The sequence below is a fragment of the Ornithodoros turicata genome, chromosome 1 (genome assembly GCF_037126465.1).
Source record: "Ornithodoros turicata isolate Travis chromosome 1, ASM3712646v1, whole genome shotgun sequence".
Lineage (NCBI taxonomy): Eukaryota > Metazoa > Arthropoda > Arachnida > Ixodida > Argasidae > Ornithodoros > Ornithodoros turicata.
Genome location: NC_088201.1, coordinates 119577915 through 119591738, shown reverse-complemented (window position 1 = coordinate 119591738; position 13824 = coordinate 119577915). Strand labels below are relative to the sequence as shown.

General features: G+C 48.1%; 1 protein-coding gene across 1 annotated transcript; it reads left to right on the top strand.

The window, feature by feature from the left end:
* Positions 1-11863: 11863 nt before the first annotated feature.
* On the top strand, positions 11864-13133 carry LOC135368386 (uncharacterized). The gene is made up of 2 exons (XM_064601606.1): positions 11864-12163; positions 12722-13133. The coding sequence occupies exons 1-2, from the start codon at positions 11877-11879 to the stop codon at positions 13083-13085; spliced, it is 651 nt and encodes a 216-aa protein (XP_064457676.1). The 5' UTR covers positions 11864-11876; the 3' UTR covers positions 13086-13133.
* Positions 13134-13824: the final 691 nt, after the last annotated feature.

The window sequence follows — 13824 nt, the reverse complement described above, 5'->3', positions numbered from 1 at the left end:
CTTCGCTGATAGCGTTAATCTTTTCCACTCTGTAACTCCTGTTGGGCTTCCTAAATCTCCTTCCTTTGCCTCACCCTCATCTGTGCCACTCGCAGCTGTTGTGTCTGGCAAGTTTTCAGACGCAGCAACGCTTTCCGCTTTTTTCGGTGTTCTCATTTGTTAACGTTTTCGTGGCTACTTTCACTGCTGCTGCAGCTACTACCTGCTAAAGTACCCTCATCGTCACTTGATTCGCGCCCAACGCTTAGCTCCTCCTGAAAGCTTTCTTTTGCGGCAATTAGCTTTTCAATTACGCGTTCTTCCACATATTGAGTTCCTACCCATTTTCTTACGTTTCTGCTCTCTGTTTGTTTACCTCAACTTCTTTGTCTATGATCCCATCAGCTATGTCAACTACCGGCGCTACTGCGACCTCATCAACCTCTGTCTCTTCTTTACTGTTTAGTTGTTCTTTATTTCACGCTACCCGTAGCGGCGGCCATTCAGCCTCATTTTCCACTTTTGCCGCAACATCTTCCTCCATGCCACTTCCTCAACCGCCTCTGGTGCTGCATCTACACTGCATATATGCAACAGCTGCATATGTGTTTGCTCCACATTGCCTAACCGGGTGGTCACCCCCACACCTAGTACATTTACATAGTACATTTTGGTTGACAGTCACCATGCCCAAACCTATCACACCTTTTACATTTCACCGCTTGGCATTCTCTTACGAAATGCCCAGTTTCTCCACACGTCAAACATTACTTGACCATACCGTAATACGAGCACATTGCTTGACTTGAACCCACTGCACTCATATCCCACTGTACTTCTTGAACCCACATGTAATTTGGAAGTGGGGTTTCCATTTCCATCATTACCTTCTTTGTTCCCGTTTTGATTCTATAGCTCCATGTGTGCGTCTCACACTCCATGTTTTCAATCCTGCCATACTTTTCTGTGGCGACTCGTAACGGTTGCTCGTCACAATCCGCTGGCTAAAACTGAATTTTCACCAGCTTGAAGTTATTCCTCAGGCGTCTGAGTTGAACTAATTGTCCGCCGACTTTAACCCTTCCGACATCAGCCAGAACCTGCGCTGCAGCGACGCAGCTTACTGCAACGTCATACCGACCGTCTCTCAGAGAATCCACTGTTTCCACTTTGCCGGGCATTATTGCCTCTATGGCGTCAAACACATGCTGATTAAATTGCCCCTGCGGGGGCATAACGCTAATTGTCAATGGACGGTCCGCTGTCACGGGAACTATATTGGTTCCGTGCGCGGCGGTTGCCGCTAACCATTGCACTTTAACGGTTATAAACTTTAAATCTCACTCTACTTGGAATATTTACACTTTACAAAATTCATACACTTTAATGGTTTTAATAGTCTCAATGAACACTAGTAACAATGACTAACACTAAAAACACTATCTCCCTTAGCCTACTCAAGCCGTACTTTCTGGATGACTGCTTAAGAAGAGGAGCACACGGAATAAATACGCTTCTTCTCCTTGTCGCGCTTTGCTCGCGGGTGTACTCCACCGGGTATCCGCACGAGCGACTTTATCTGGCGACATGTCGACAAAGGAGAGTGAGGAGGAAAGTACGCGCCAGCGAGATATCACGGAAGAAATACCAAGCGCACCCGAATGACGTCTGAAGTGAGAGTGGAGAAGTTACTCAAAAACGCGACGGAGGACGACGCTGAACGCAGCTCAGCTAGCAGACACAGTTTCTTGTCGGAGAAATTCTGTGGAGCGCGTACAGAATCTCTTGGCGACAGACGAGTGCACGAGAAGACGTGACGTGGCTCACGTGCACCTAAGAACCTATGACGCCGCTCCCGTCGCCCTCGCGCCTCCGCCGACATCTCGCCTGAAAAAGTCGCTCGTGCGGATACCCGGTCACTCGACAACCCTGCCCGACGGATGCAGCTCGCTGGTGTACTTCACTTCTTTGTATTGCTTTCTGTTAAAATGTGACTGCTTATATACCCGCACATTTCTTCATAAACGGTCTGCTAATAGCTGACCCAACTGGGAACATTTCATTCCAAACCAGATCCCCATTGGTAACCTACTTATGCTTTCACAGAAAACAAGAGCACTTCCTTTGCATACTGCGGCCTCCCCAGAACGAAATATGCGAGCGATTATGACAAAAAGTAGATATTTGGACAAATAGCTACTTTTTTGTCATAATCGCTCGGATATTTCGATCTGTTGGACTTTTGGAGTAAAGCCGAAGTGTGGTGTATTGGGGTATGGTAAATGCACTTTGTTCAGAATACCCTGAAGGGTGTGATTTTATATAGGTCATTGTAAGAGGATGACGGAGAGAGTTTTGGTACTGCCATCGTACTGGCAGCCTGACATGGAACGGGGTGACGGAGGCAGTGTCTTCCATTATGGGCCGAGTGCCAGGGCGGAGCTCTCGAGCAGGTGGTTGCCGCTCGCCATTCTGTTGGGATCGAGGCAAACGACACGAGCAAAAGGAGACTCTGGACCAGGAAATATACTTTGCTAGAGTCACCTGAGTTACGACAAAACTGGATAAATAATTTCTGAGAAATCTGACATAATTTTTCCGTTTGAAAACAAATTTGTCGCCCAAATCAGTTCACATTCACAAGTTCTTATGCAAGAACGGCAGATTGTCCAATGAGTCTGGCTTCAAGCATGTTCGACGGTGTTGAGAAATGTAACCAGCGGCACTAAAATTTCTCTGGCTGCTTGCACTTGTGGCTGGGATGCACAGAATCTTTTTCGCCAGAAAGAAAGACGTGGCAACGTCTTGCTTTGTGACTTCCACCACCCTAACAACTCGACGATATTTGTACAGCCCTCTGTACCGTGCCGACATTTTTCAAAATCGTCGCCATCTTCTGGTTGGCCATGTCGTCCCAGTCCTCAAACTATTCGAAGAGTCTACGCTTTCATGACACCGCACTCGTGTGTGATTCGTCAGGGTCTTCTGTCTGCGAACAATGCGGGTGCTGCAAGGGCACATCGAGTATCGTTTTTATGATAAGATCGTAGACACCGGGTCCTTTCGTTTCATCGAGGGCCCGCAGCTGGCGGAAAGCCGGCCACAGGAATGTTGCTGCAGTATGCAGTTCTTCTATATGAAAGTTCGCCATCGGGAACTGCATTGCCCTTTGCTTCAGCTTAATCACAGTCGAAGGAGTAGGAGTGAGGTGTTTTGCCAGACTATAATGGCACTCAAGAACAAGTGGCAATGTCGACCGCTTATCCTGCTCCAGCTCGTCAGTCGCTTCCTTGAAATGTTCTAAGAAATCAATGACTTCCTTCACAGTAGCTTTGTTGACATCTTCCATCAGTGTATTGCCTCTCGATTCAAGTATGCTTTCAAGTGCCTCGTACTGCGCCAATAACAATTTCAGCATCATCAGTTTAGAGTTCCACCGCGTGATCACCTCCTGACAGACACTGTGCTGCAACTGACTGGCGAGTCCACTGTGGCGGCCCGTGGACGACGATGAAGACGTGCCTCTGCTGGCGCGCGGCACTGCGCCTGCCAGCCAGTTCTACCGGCACCGTCCTAGCGTGAGGCCACGCACATCTGCCCGCTCGGACATTCCATCATCGCCGGTCAGGACTCATGTAGAGGAACACCACCTCCTCTACATGTGGTGACCCGAACAACGAACACCATGTTCGGCGTAATTCGGCCATGCAATATCCTGAATTTTTCGGCAAACCAACAGCGAACCACCCTCTAGCAGGCAAGGCGCACCGGGACCACTGTTCCACCGGGGACCCGCAGGGAGACCACAGTAAGCTGAGTTTGCGGCCTCCACCTGCTTCACGATGGTCCTCCCCGGCACTCCTCTGGCGACAAACAGCATCCCCGCTTACGTACCGGTCGCGGTACTGTCGCCCACTCAGCACCCCACTCACCCAGCAACAATCAGCTCTCAGCAACGCAACTCAATGCATTCACTCAGCAACAATCAACGCTCAGCAACTCAACCCATTCAACGGAATCAGCAGCCAATGCAATCAGCAACCTCTCAGCAGCACTCACACCTCATCTCTGAAACCCGCCCGGATCGCAGCGCTCTTGTTTCCGCCATCCCGCAGCTGCTGCATCAACAGCCGCAATCACAAGCCGTGTGTCGAGTCGTCCACCATCCACGAGCCGTCCTCATTCTCCTCTTCATGGTATCAACGCGGACCTCAACCGCATGCACCGATCCGCGTCTGAGGGGGGGAGTGATGTGGCGGCCCGTGGACGACGATGAAGACGTGCATCTGCTGGCGCGCGGCACTGCGCCTGGCAGCCAGTTCTACCGGCACCGGCCTAGCGTGAGGCCACGCACATCTGCCCGCTGGGACATTCCATCATCGCCGGTCAGAACTCATGTAGAGGAACACCACCTCCTCTACACCACTTTTCTTGAGGAAAGTCACCACGGCCTTCGCTTTCTGGAGCTGCTCTTGCAAGTCCGGGAGATGTTCAGCAAGAAACATGACATCAAAAGTGTGCCGAAGGACAGTGTTTAGCATGTGGGCACTGCAGTTCATCCTGTTGTATGGGTGGAGAGCACTTATAATATTAGCACCATGATCAGTCACAAAAAAGACATTCCCTAGGGTGGTGTCTTCAATCCCTAACCTCCCACACATACGAACTATTTCTTTTCGGATATTCTCACCTGTTTTCTTCTCCGCTGGAAAATACATTGTGAACATCACGAGACCTTGGTAACTTTTCGTGACACAGTCATATGGTGAGGAAGGACGCCCTTAGCTGGGACGCATCCGCATCTGGCACCTATAGCTATCAGTTTATCAGCCCTTTCCAGCAGACTACCGTCAGAGACAACGTCGAAAGGCCTCATGTCCTTCGCGCACCAATGGACACAAGCTCTTGTCAAGCTGTACTTGGCGTTTGCTGGAAGCGCGGGCTTCCTTTCTCCAAAGCACGCTGCGATGCTGTTGCTGGTACTGTCACCATCGATGTTGAGCTTGCATTTATGTCGATTTCAATGCGATGTTCCCGTCTTGCCCCCATCATAACGGAGGAAGGCTTTGCAAGCTTTGCACTGAACGTGTCCTAAAGGAAACAGCATGGTCGCGTCAACAATTACAAGACACTTCTTCCAAACGTCACTTTTCTTCGCTTCCCTCGGAACCAGTTTGAGCTCTCCTGAAGCGATGTTACGCCGCAGACTTTCGCTTGTGGTTTTTACGACGTAACGGACACTTACAAAGGGCGGCAATGTTAGAAAACGCAGCATTTGCACAAGCGCCGAAGAAGAGACTTTGTGGCGAACGCCTTGATCAGCGTCTCACTCTGCTTCAGACAGAGAGAGCGGTGTCATGTGCAGATGTAGTCCGTGGCTGCTCCCCTCTCGCTTGGGTGAAGCGAAGGGAGCTCCTTCGGTTGCACAAATCGTCCAACTCCTTTCGTCTTGTCGGCAAACATCTCAGCGGACACGCCACATCAATCGTCCCCAAATGTGTGTGAGTGCACGTGTGAAATCTAGACGAGCCATTACAAATACACGAAATAAGCATGCACACTCAGATGAGGATACCATGATATACCATACCCAATGAAAAAAAAGTGACATGAAAATTCAGCTGCCCAGGCTCGTGAAATATGCTCGCGTACATGCCCTACCATGGCCGGCGTTGTCAAGCCCGTACCCGGCCAAGGCCCGGTGGCTGAAACCCAAACTCGGCCCAGGCTCGCATAAAAAACGCAGAACCAGGTTGGCCCGGGCCGGGCCGCGCTCAGGCTTTTGGGTAAGCCAGGGCCCGTGCAGTGCTCTACTACATACGCTTTCAATACCGGGGTGGTTTTCCCTGTCCTGAATTTCTTCGCTGTACAGGTTGCTATAATACCTGCAAAATGCTTCTTTCATCTCCTCAGGTTCTCCCAGGAGGGTGCCATCGTCGCGGCGCAGGGTTGGTATTTCTGGCATACATTTGGTTTTCCTTTCTCACGTACTTTCGTAGAAGTAGGGCCCTACACCATGCTTCCCTTTCGAAACATCTTGCTGCCACCTTTGTTTTCAGTGCCTCGAGTTGCACCTCTCAATTTTCTCCATCTCCACCCATCTCCAGTTTCTCCATCTCCGCCTCAAGTGCTTGCCGAGACTCCAGCGAGTGCAGCCCCGCTGGATATTTCAGATTTTTCTTTGAATTGCCGCCACACTCCTTCGTCCATCCATGGCCTTTTCCCGACCTTTGGGCCTTATGATATCCCGTATTTTACTTTTAACTTCTTCCCACCATCCAATCATACCGTCACTGGTTGCGACAGCCGCGCGCAAAACGTCTCTCATTTCGGCATCTATGGCCGGATCACTCAGCAGAGCTACATTCATTCTCCATGGTTGTGCGGCTCGTGTCTGGCTTTCGGGCAACCTCAAATTAAATATGAGAGCGTAGTGATCCGTGAGACCAACTGTGTCGACCAGCTCCACCTGCGTCACCATACTGCTGATATCACGCGTAAGGTAAAGCCGGTCCAGTCTGTTCACGGAACCTCTCTGTGTCCGTGCGAATCCCGGGTCCCCAGGTTTGGTCCTCTGTCACACATGCTCCATGCCACATGAGTCTACTATTGCAGCCAGCTCAGCTGCACCCTTCATATTGTTAGGTTTTTTACTAGTTGTGTCCCTACCTTTATTCAGGACGCAGTTTAAATCCCCTCGCAATATTATTGAGTATGCGTTGCTAAAAAAGATTGCGATCCCTTTATAAAATTTCACTGCCTCATGCTGCTTATTAGGCCCATATATACTGTTAATTCTGATAACCTGGCCCTTAGACAGTTCCAAATCTATTCGCACAAGCCTACCCTCTGTATCTCTATCAACAGCATTTAACACATCCTATATACATTTTACCTGCAAGTCTTCTTCTAGTCGCAGGACCTCCGATCGCTTAGTCAAATGAGCCTCCTGTAAACAGTACTGACGTCCCCTTATTCCTTGCCATGGAAATTACTTCAGCCTGGATTACTGGTTTTCTAGAACCCCTTATACTTAAAGTTGGGACTTAGTTCCTTCTTACTGAGTGCGACCTTGCTTCTGCCCTGTTGCGTTTTGCCTTCGGGGTGGAAGGTATACTATCCATACCCCTTTCTCGGATTGCCCCGTCGCCCCACGTTGCTTCACTACAGGGGCTGGTGCTTCCATCTGTCCACGTGTCGGTCGTGGCCTATCTCTTCTCCAGCGTTCTCCTCTCCCACGTGGCCTCTTCCGTGTCACCGTCATTCCTCACTACGTTGTTTCCTGCCAACACTTCCTCATCTCCTGTAACCTCGTTGTTTTTCACTGTCTCTTCCGCGACCCCATTCCTTGCAACTATGGTGCCTTCAACGACCTCTTGAGAAGCTCCTTCTATCTCAGCGCAATCGCTCTCTACTATCTCACATGAGACCTCTTCTACTGCATCATTTTTTCCCCGTTCCACGACGTTCTCAGCCGGCTCTTCCTCCGACTTTATGCTTCCTTACGCTCACCCTACACATATCCTTTAGTGCCTTCCAGTGGGGGCCACTCATTCCCACCCCAACTCAGACTAGGCTCTTTTTCCCAACCCCTGTGCCTGACATCGTGGTGGTTAGCTTCCCTTCGTGGGCATGCCTCAGCACCGGCCCTGTGACCAAGTCGCCCACACGCTCTGCAAATTTAATGGCAATTCCTCACTATGTGATCACTGGCAATTCCTCACTATGTGATCACTGGCAATTCCTCGCTATGTGATCTTTCGCGCCGCAGCGCATACACTGACGCCTGATGCCAGGGTAGTTAATCTGCACCCGTACTCCGCTCACCCACATGAAGTTAGGGAGAAGAGACTTCATCTCCAGAATCACCTTTCTTACTCCCGTTTCTACGTCCGACATCCTCCTGATTACATCCCTTTTGATGTCGAGCACCTTGCCATATCGGGTCAACAACACCCTTAGTGGACAGTCTTCAAACTCGGCTGGGCACCGATGCACCGTGACTACTTTGGTGCCATTCCCCAGCTGCTTAAGAGGTCACTCCTCACGAGACAAACAGATGTGGCGGACATCATTTAACTGGTTCGCATCTTCAAAGGTTCTTGCAGTAACTATGTACTCGCCAGGATTTGCACCTTCAACCGCCTGCAGACCTTTGCCAACGATCTCTCTAGCCGCCTTCGCTACATGCATGAGGTAATGCCCGGGCGGCGCTACTACGTTGGTCGCTAACTATGAAACAAAAGAAACAGTTACAAAACGAAAATTCTCCAATTGAACTATTATCTACAAAAGCGGAACCATGCAGTTAAGAACGAAATATGTTTAAACTAAAACCAATACGATGCTAAGCTAACACTCATAATGGAAAACCCCAAGCTCACGACTTCGTGCAGCTAGCCGTTGTTGCTCAGATGTCGTCGTCCCGCAGAACAACTCTAACTTTTTATTGACTCACACTCGCGAGCCGCTTCTTTGTATTGCTTTCTGTGAGAATGTGCCCACCTACCTAATTGCTCGCACATTCGTACTTAAAAGGTCCAGTCTGAACCATAGATTTGAACAGCGGTTTGTCAGCGGTCCGTTGGTGGGTAGTCAGAGGAGTCACGAGGCATCGAAGTATGGACCGACGATCTCCTCTCAGCAGTGCAAACGCGTCCGTCTCCCAGACGAGAGAGCTGCTTCGGCGGCGCTATCAGCCTGTTCATTGCCTTCGACGCCGCAATGGGCTGCAATCCATTGGAGAACGAGCCTGTGGCCGGCTTCGTAGACAAGTCTGTAAGCCATTTACACATCCATAACCAACTGTGCGGAGGAGCCTCGTATGCCAGAATTTTCAATTGCTTGCAGCGCAGATGTTGAGTCAGTGAATACCACCCAATTCCGTGGGGTAAAGTGAACCATGTGGTGCAGAAACAAAAGTATGGCGTAGGGTTCCGCAGCTGTGGATGGGGTATGATGCAAAAGGCGACGTCCTTCAACTACGCCTTCAGATGGTATAACGAATGCGGCCGCGGACTTGCCATTGCGAGATGCGCCATCGGTGTATGCGGCGGCAGAGGTAGTAAACTTGGCGTCTACGAGAGCATAAAAATGGGCGTGAAGGACTTGAGGGGGAACTTGATCTCTGCGGTCTTGGAGGTCAGGAAGACGTGCGAAGGTGGGTCGCACAGGCAGAGACCAGGGGGCGGTGTGGCGTCCTTACGTGTGAAGCCAGTGAGAACCTGGCGTGGCCTGAGAGCTACGCGGTGGAAATCATTTTCACTTAAATTCGATCGCTCTTAATGCCCCATTAAAGCGGGACCGCATACGACGGTTTTCTCGACGGAAAAGCGCCCAACTCCGCAGTTGTGACGTCACCCCGACGCTCAACCGCCGAGTTCACCCGCATACGACGGTTCCTCGGGCGGCGTCGGCTATGTTCGGCGGCTTGGCCTTTGGAACCACTTGCGGAGTTTTCAGTCACGAAAGTTAACAAGAAGAACATAGGCGACGGAGAACTAAGGTTTTAGGTGTAGAATGTAGCACAAAATACTCCATACACATAACTTGGCAACAAAAGCCCATGAACACGAAACTTGATCCCGTGTTTCGCCTTGCGTTTCCGCTTCCGTTCTCTGTTCACTGCCACTACCACCGCGATGGACGAACACCGAAAGTTGCTGCTTCTGAAAAAGAAAGTGCTTCTTCTTAAGAAGAAGGAGCTTTTGCGCAAGAAGAACTGGTGGGTTCGACCTGTTTGGGAAGATAGGAAGACTGAAAGTGAATTCCACACAGCAGTGAGTATCATTTGATATTCTTCGATGCCAGTATGCGCACACGCGAGCGTACACATTGCGTACGTTTGCGTTCTTGCACTGTGCAGTTGCGGTCACTATATAAGCTACGCTAAGCGTAGTATATGGTGACTGTAGGTGCAGTGACACCGTGTTACGTTCACAACATAAAGCGCTTTACTTTTGCAGATGCGAAAACTGAGAGAGAGCGGGGACAGCAGCTACTTCCACAAGTACTTCCGCATGGGTCCCGAAAGTTTCGACTTGCTGCACAGATTGGTCGAAGATCATCTGCCCACCTCAGCAGGGACCCGATTTCATCAGCTGAACGACTTGCATTTACACTAAGGTAATAGGAAGGGGTGATAGTACCCTTCCACACATAACATATGTATAAGCATAACTGCATCCACTGGTGCCCTCGAATAACTTTGTAATTAACGCAGCCAAAACCAAGGTTATGTATTTCTCTCGTAAAAGTAACATAATCTCCTGTGCTATAATTTGGACTCTCACCGAAGCTGTCAAAAAGAAATCGGTTCATATTTTGCACTATCTATATTTCCGTCGCACCCAGGGACTCCAGTCGTATAATTATGAATAACTGCTCCGCCACATTGGCCTCATTCCCCTTTCAACTCAGCGCGACGTTACCGATGCCACTTTCTTATACAAGTGCGTTGATTCACAAATTGACTGCCCCACAGTTGCTGGGATCTCTGCATTTTGCTAGTGCATGCATATCGTTATGGAAGCATCAAACTTTTTTTTCTCTCGGATATCCTGCAGTTTTTCTTGTTGCATATAATTTCTACAATCATTTACTTATGATTTATTAATTTACTCCTAGCTTCACATATCTGTAATGTGTAATGTATTATTTAAGATCTGCCTGTAATTTTAGATATAAGCAATCTATCCACCAACATAATTGAATATATGTTCTGTGAACTATGTGTGTGCTACGTAAGCTGCGTGTGTATTCTCCATTTCCTGGGCATGTGTCGTCCTTAGGCATTATGTAGAATTTGGTGAGCGTACACGAACACCAAAGCCCTTGAGGCTGTTTTTGGGTACACAATAAAAAAGCGTTATTATTATTATTACTAATTCGCTCAGCAGTGGTTCACTATACTCTCAAGCTTTTAGGTCGAATGAGCAAACAAAGCCTAGTGAACTGGCATCTCATGACTTCTTTGTCTCTTTCACACGTACTTGTCATCCGGCTTAGATTTTAAGGGTGTAGCAATGGCCTTCAGAGTGGGACTTGAAACTGCACGGGAGGCTATTCACTTAACTTGCAGTGTTCTCTGGGAAAGACTGAGGGACCTGTACATGAAGGTATAGATCAGCAGCTAGTCATAATCACAAGCACACAGAACGCAAATATAACTGGTGTATTTTGCTCAACAGCCACCAGGTCCTGCAGAATGGGCAGACATTGCGAGAGGCTTTGATGAACTGTGGCAGTTTCCAAACTGTTTAGGGGCAGTTGACGGCAAGCACGTCAGAATTGTTGCACCGAAAAAAAAAACTGGGTCCCAGTACTACAACTACAAGGTAACATAGCATTTTTCATTCATACTTAAATGTTACAATATTCAGCATATGCAGCATTAGTCTATTGTCTTGTTGGCCATACCAGTCAGCCACGATATATCGGGGCAATAATTGTTACAAACTTGTAACTTGGATTATGGAGTAGACCAGTGGTTCTCAACAATATTTTCTTTCTCATTTTTTTTTACTCCTAGAACATATATACAACTTGTATCAAAAGGTTAACAAATATTTTGTATGATTCTACCATTTCATGGCTCCTGTTATGTCGAATGTGCAATGCAGTATCTCGATAATTATTTCTGCCAACAATGACAGCTTTGTTATCCGCATACTGGAAAATTGTGCTTTGTACATCCTATCCGTTGAAGTTACTTACATATACATTAAAACAGATGTTCATGTATATCTCTTTGCGATGCAGTTCATATAACCCAAATTTTTTGGTTCTCTGAATATGACATACAGAATGTCATAGCTGTGTCACATAGCTCTGTTGCTACTTGTGTGCATGTTTATTAAGGTATTCTTGTCTTCTAGGGGACATTTTCGATAGTTCTGATGGCTGTCGTAGACAGTCGCTACAGGTTTGTCCTGATTGATGTTGGCGCCGAGGGACGACAAAGTGAGTCTGGAGTGTTCAAGGCATCACCAATTGGCCACCACCTTGAAAGCGACACCTTGGACACCCCAGGGTTGAAGAAACTGCCTGGAAGCGAACTGATGACTCCCCACGTGTTTATTGGGGATGAGGCATTCCAGCTGCGACCCGATTTTCTGAGGCCCTACCCAGGCCTCGGCCTGCCTACAGAAAAGAGGGTCTTCAACTTACGATTGAGCCGTGCCAGGTAATGCATGTATTTTTGCAAAGTTCTAGATATACAATTACTTTTACATGTTGCTTGTTAGCACTTTTACGGCGGCGTAGCAGTACCTCAGTTGTATGGTTTTGTACTGTTTCATGTAGAATACTTATGCATTATTTGTGTAGCATTTTGCAAGCCACACAGTTACTGGTACTGACACGAAAATGTGGGTAAACGTTAGGGCATCTTCATTAATTTAAAAGAAGTGTTTTATGCATAAAACTGCATGTTATGGAAATGTAATATGCCAGGACAGACACGTGTGGGGTAATATAATTGTGGCATTCAAGTTGAACTGAGCAAAAAATAGCATAAGAACATGCAGACAAAACCACATGGTCATTTTTGTAACTTGAAGAGTTGCTGCATCCACAGAAGTCTCGTTTTAAGTGTGTGCAGAACCTCCTAACGATATAGCTCTGTTTCGGTTCCTTATGTTCATGTTTTCTGCTCTGTTCTCTCTTTTTTTTTTCCTAGTTGTCTTTCTACACACTTGTATGAGCTAAATATTTTTATACATGCCATGTACATCGCATGTAGGAACTGCGTTGAAAACGCATTCGGCATTCTCTGTGCACGGTGGAGGATCCTGCTGAGGACCATCAACTTAACACCAAAAAATGCAGATGGTGTTGTAAAGGCAGCTTGTGTGCTTCACAATTTCCTGAGCACTCACAACAATGACACTGTGGGCTATGGTGACAATCAGGATGTCTATAGCAACATTACTGAAGGAAGATGGCATCAGGAGCTGGAGGGTTGTTCAATGTTGCCTTCTCTGCATCGCACCCATGCAAGAAACTTCAGCAGGGATGCCGCTGCAAGCAGGGAAGCATTTACTAAATACTTCTGTAGTCCAGCTGGGGAGTTGTCATGGCAGTGGGCAAGGGTACAACCACAATGAAGGGCAGTTTCTTCATGAAAGATGTACATTAGGGTTGTCACCTCTCCGGATTTCACCCAAACAGTTATGGAATTGAAGTCTTGCCTTTGGTGTCTGGATGAAGGTGAAATGCGTACAATGGACAGGTGCAGCTCCCCATAGAGCGCATAGTTTGAGATAGCTCACACAGAACTGTGTACAATGCAAATGAAATTGACAGGACCAATAAAAATGCAACGTTATGCATTCCAGCTGGCCAAAAAGGGGTTGCGACAGGTCATCCCAGATAAACATAAAAAATGGTTATGTGCACTGATGTCAACCTGCACTGAAAGTTTCACAGCCGGGAGGGTAATAGAAGCAAAGAAAATAGGCACCGCAGATACCAAGACGCATGTGCCTCTGTCATCACAGACCTCACTGCCGCCAGTGAGGTAGCGCACAAGAAGTCACGTGCTTACAGCTGCCCATAAAAATCCACGCAACTCTGAGGTCTGGGACGTCTGCGCTTTGCTCAGGAGTGTGCTTGAGGGCTTGTATCTCACTAAGTACGACACATAGAAGAATAACTTTTTCCCCTTTGTATTTAGCTGCAGTGCAATGTGTCCACGATGTAATGAACCACATCTATGGAAGTATCTCAAGACCTTGAATGCTTATCTAGGCTTTCGGCGTGACCTTAGACTTTCGGCGTGACTTTAGATACAGCGTATTAATTCAAATGCAAAGCCCACTGCGTTGCCCCCCCCCCCCCCCCCCA

Excerpts from the sequence above, each read along its gene's own strand:
- LOC135368386 (XM_064601606.1), top strand. The coding sequence starts at position 11,877 with ATGGCTGTCGTAGACAGTCGCTACAGGTTTGTCCTGATTGATGTTGGC. Across the intron at positions 12,164-12,721 it reads TTACGATTGAGCCGTGCCAG|GAACTGCGTTGAAAACGCAT; the intron begins GTAATGCATGTA and ends CATCGCATGTAG.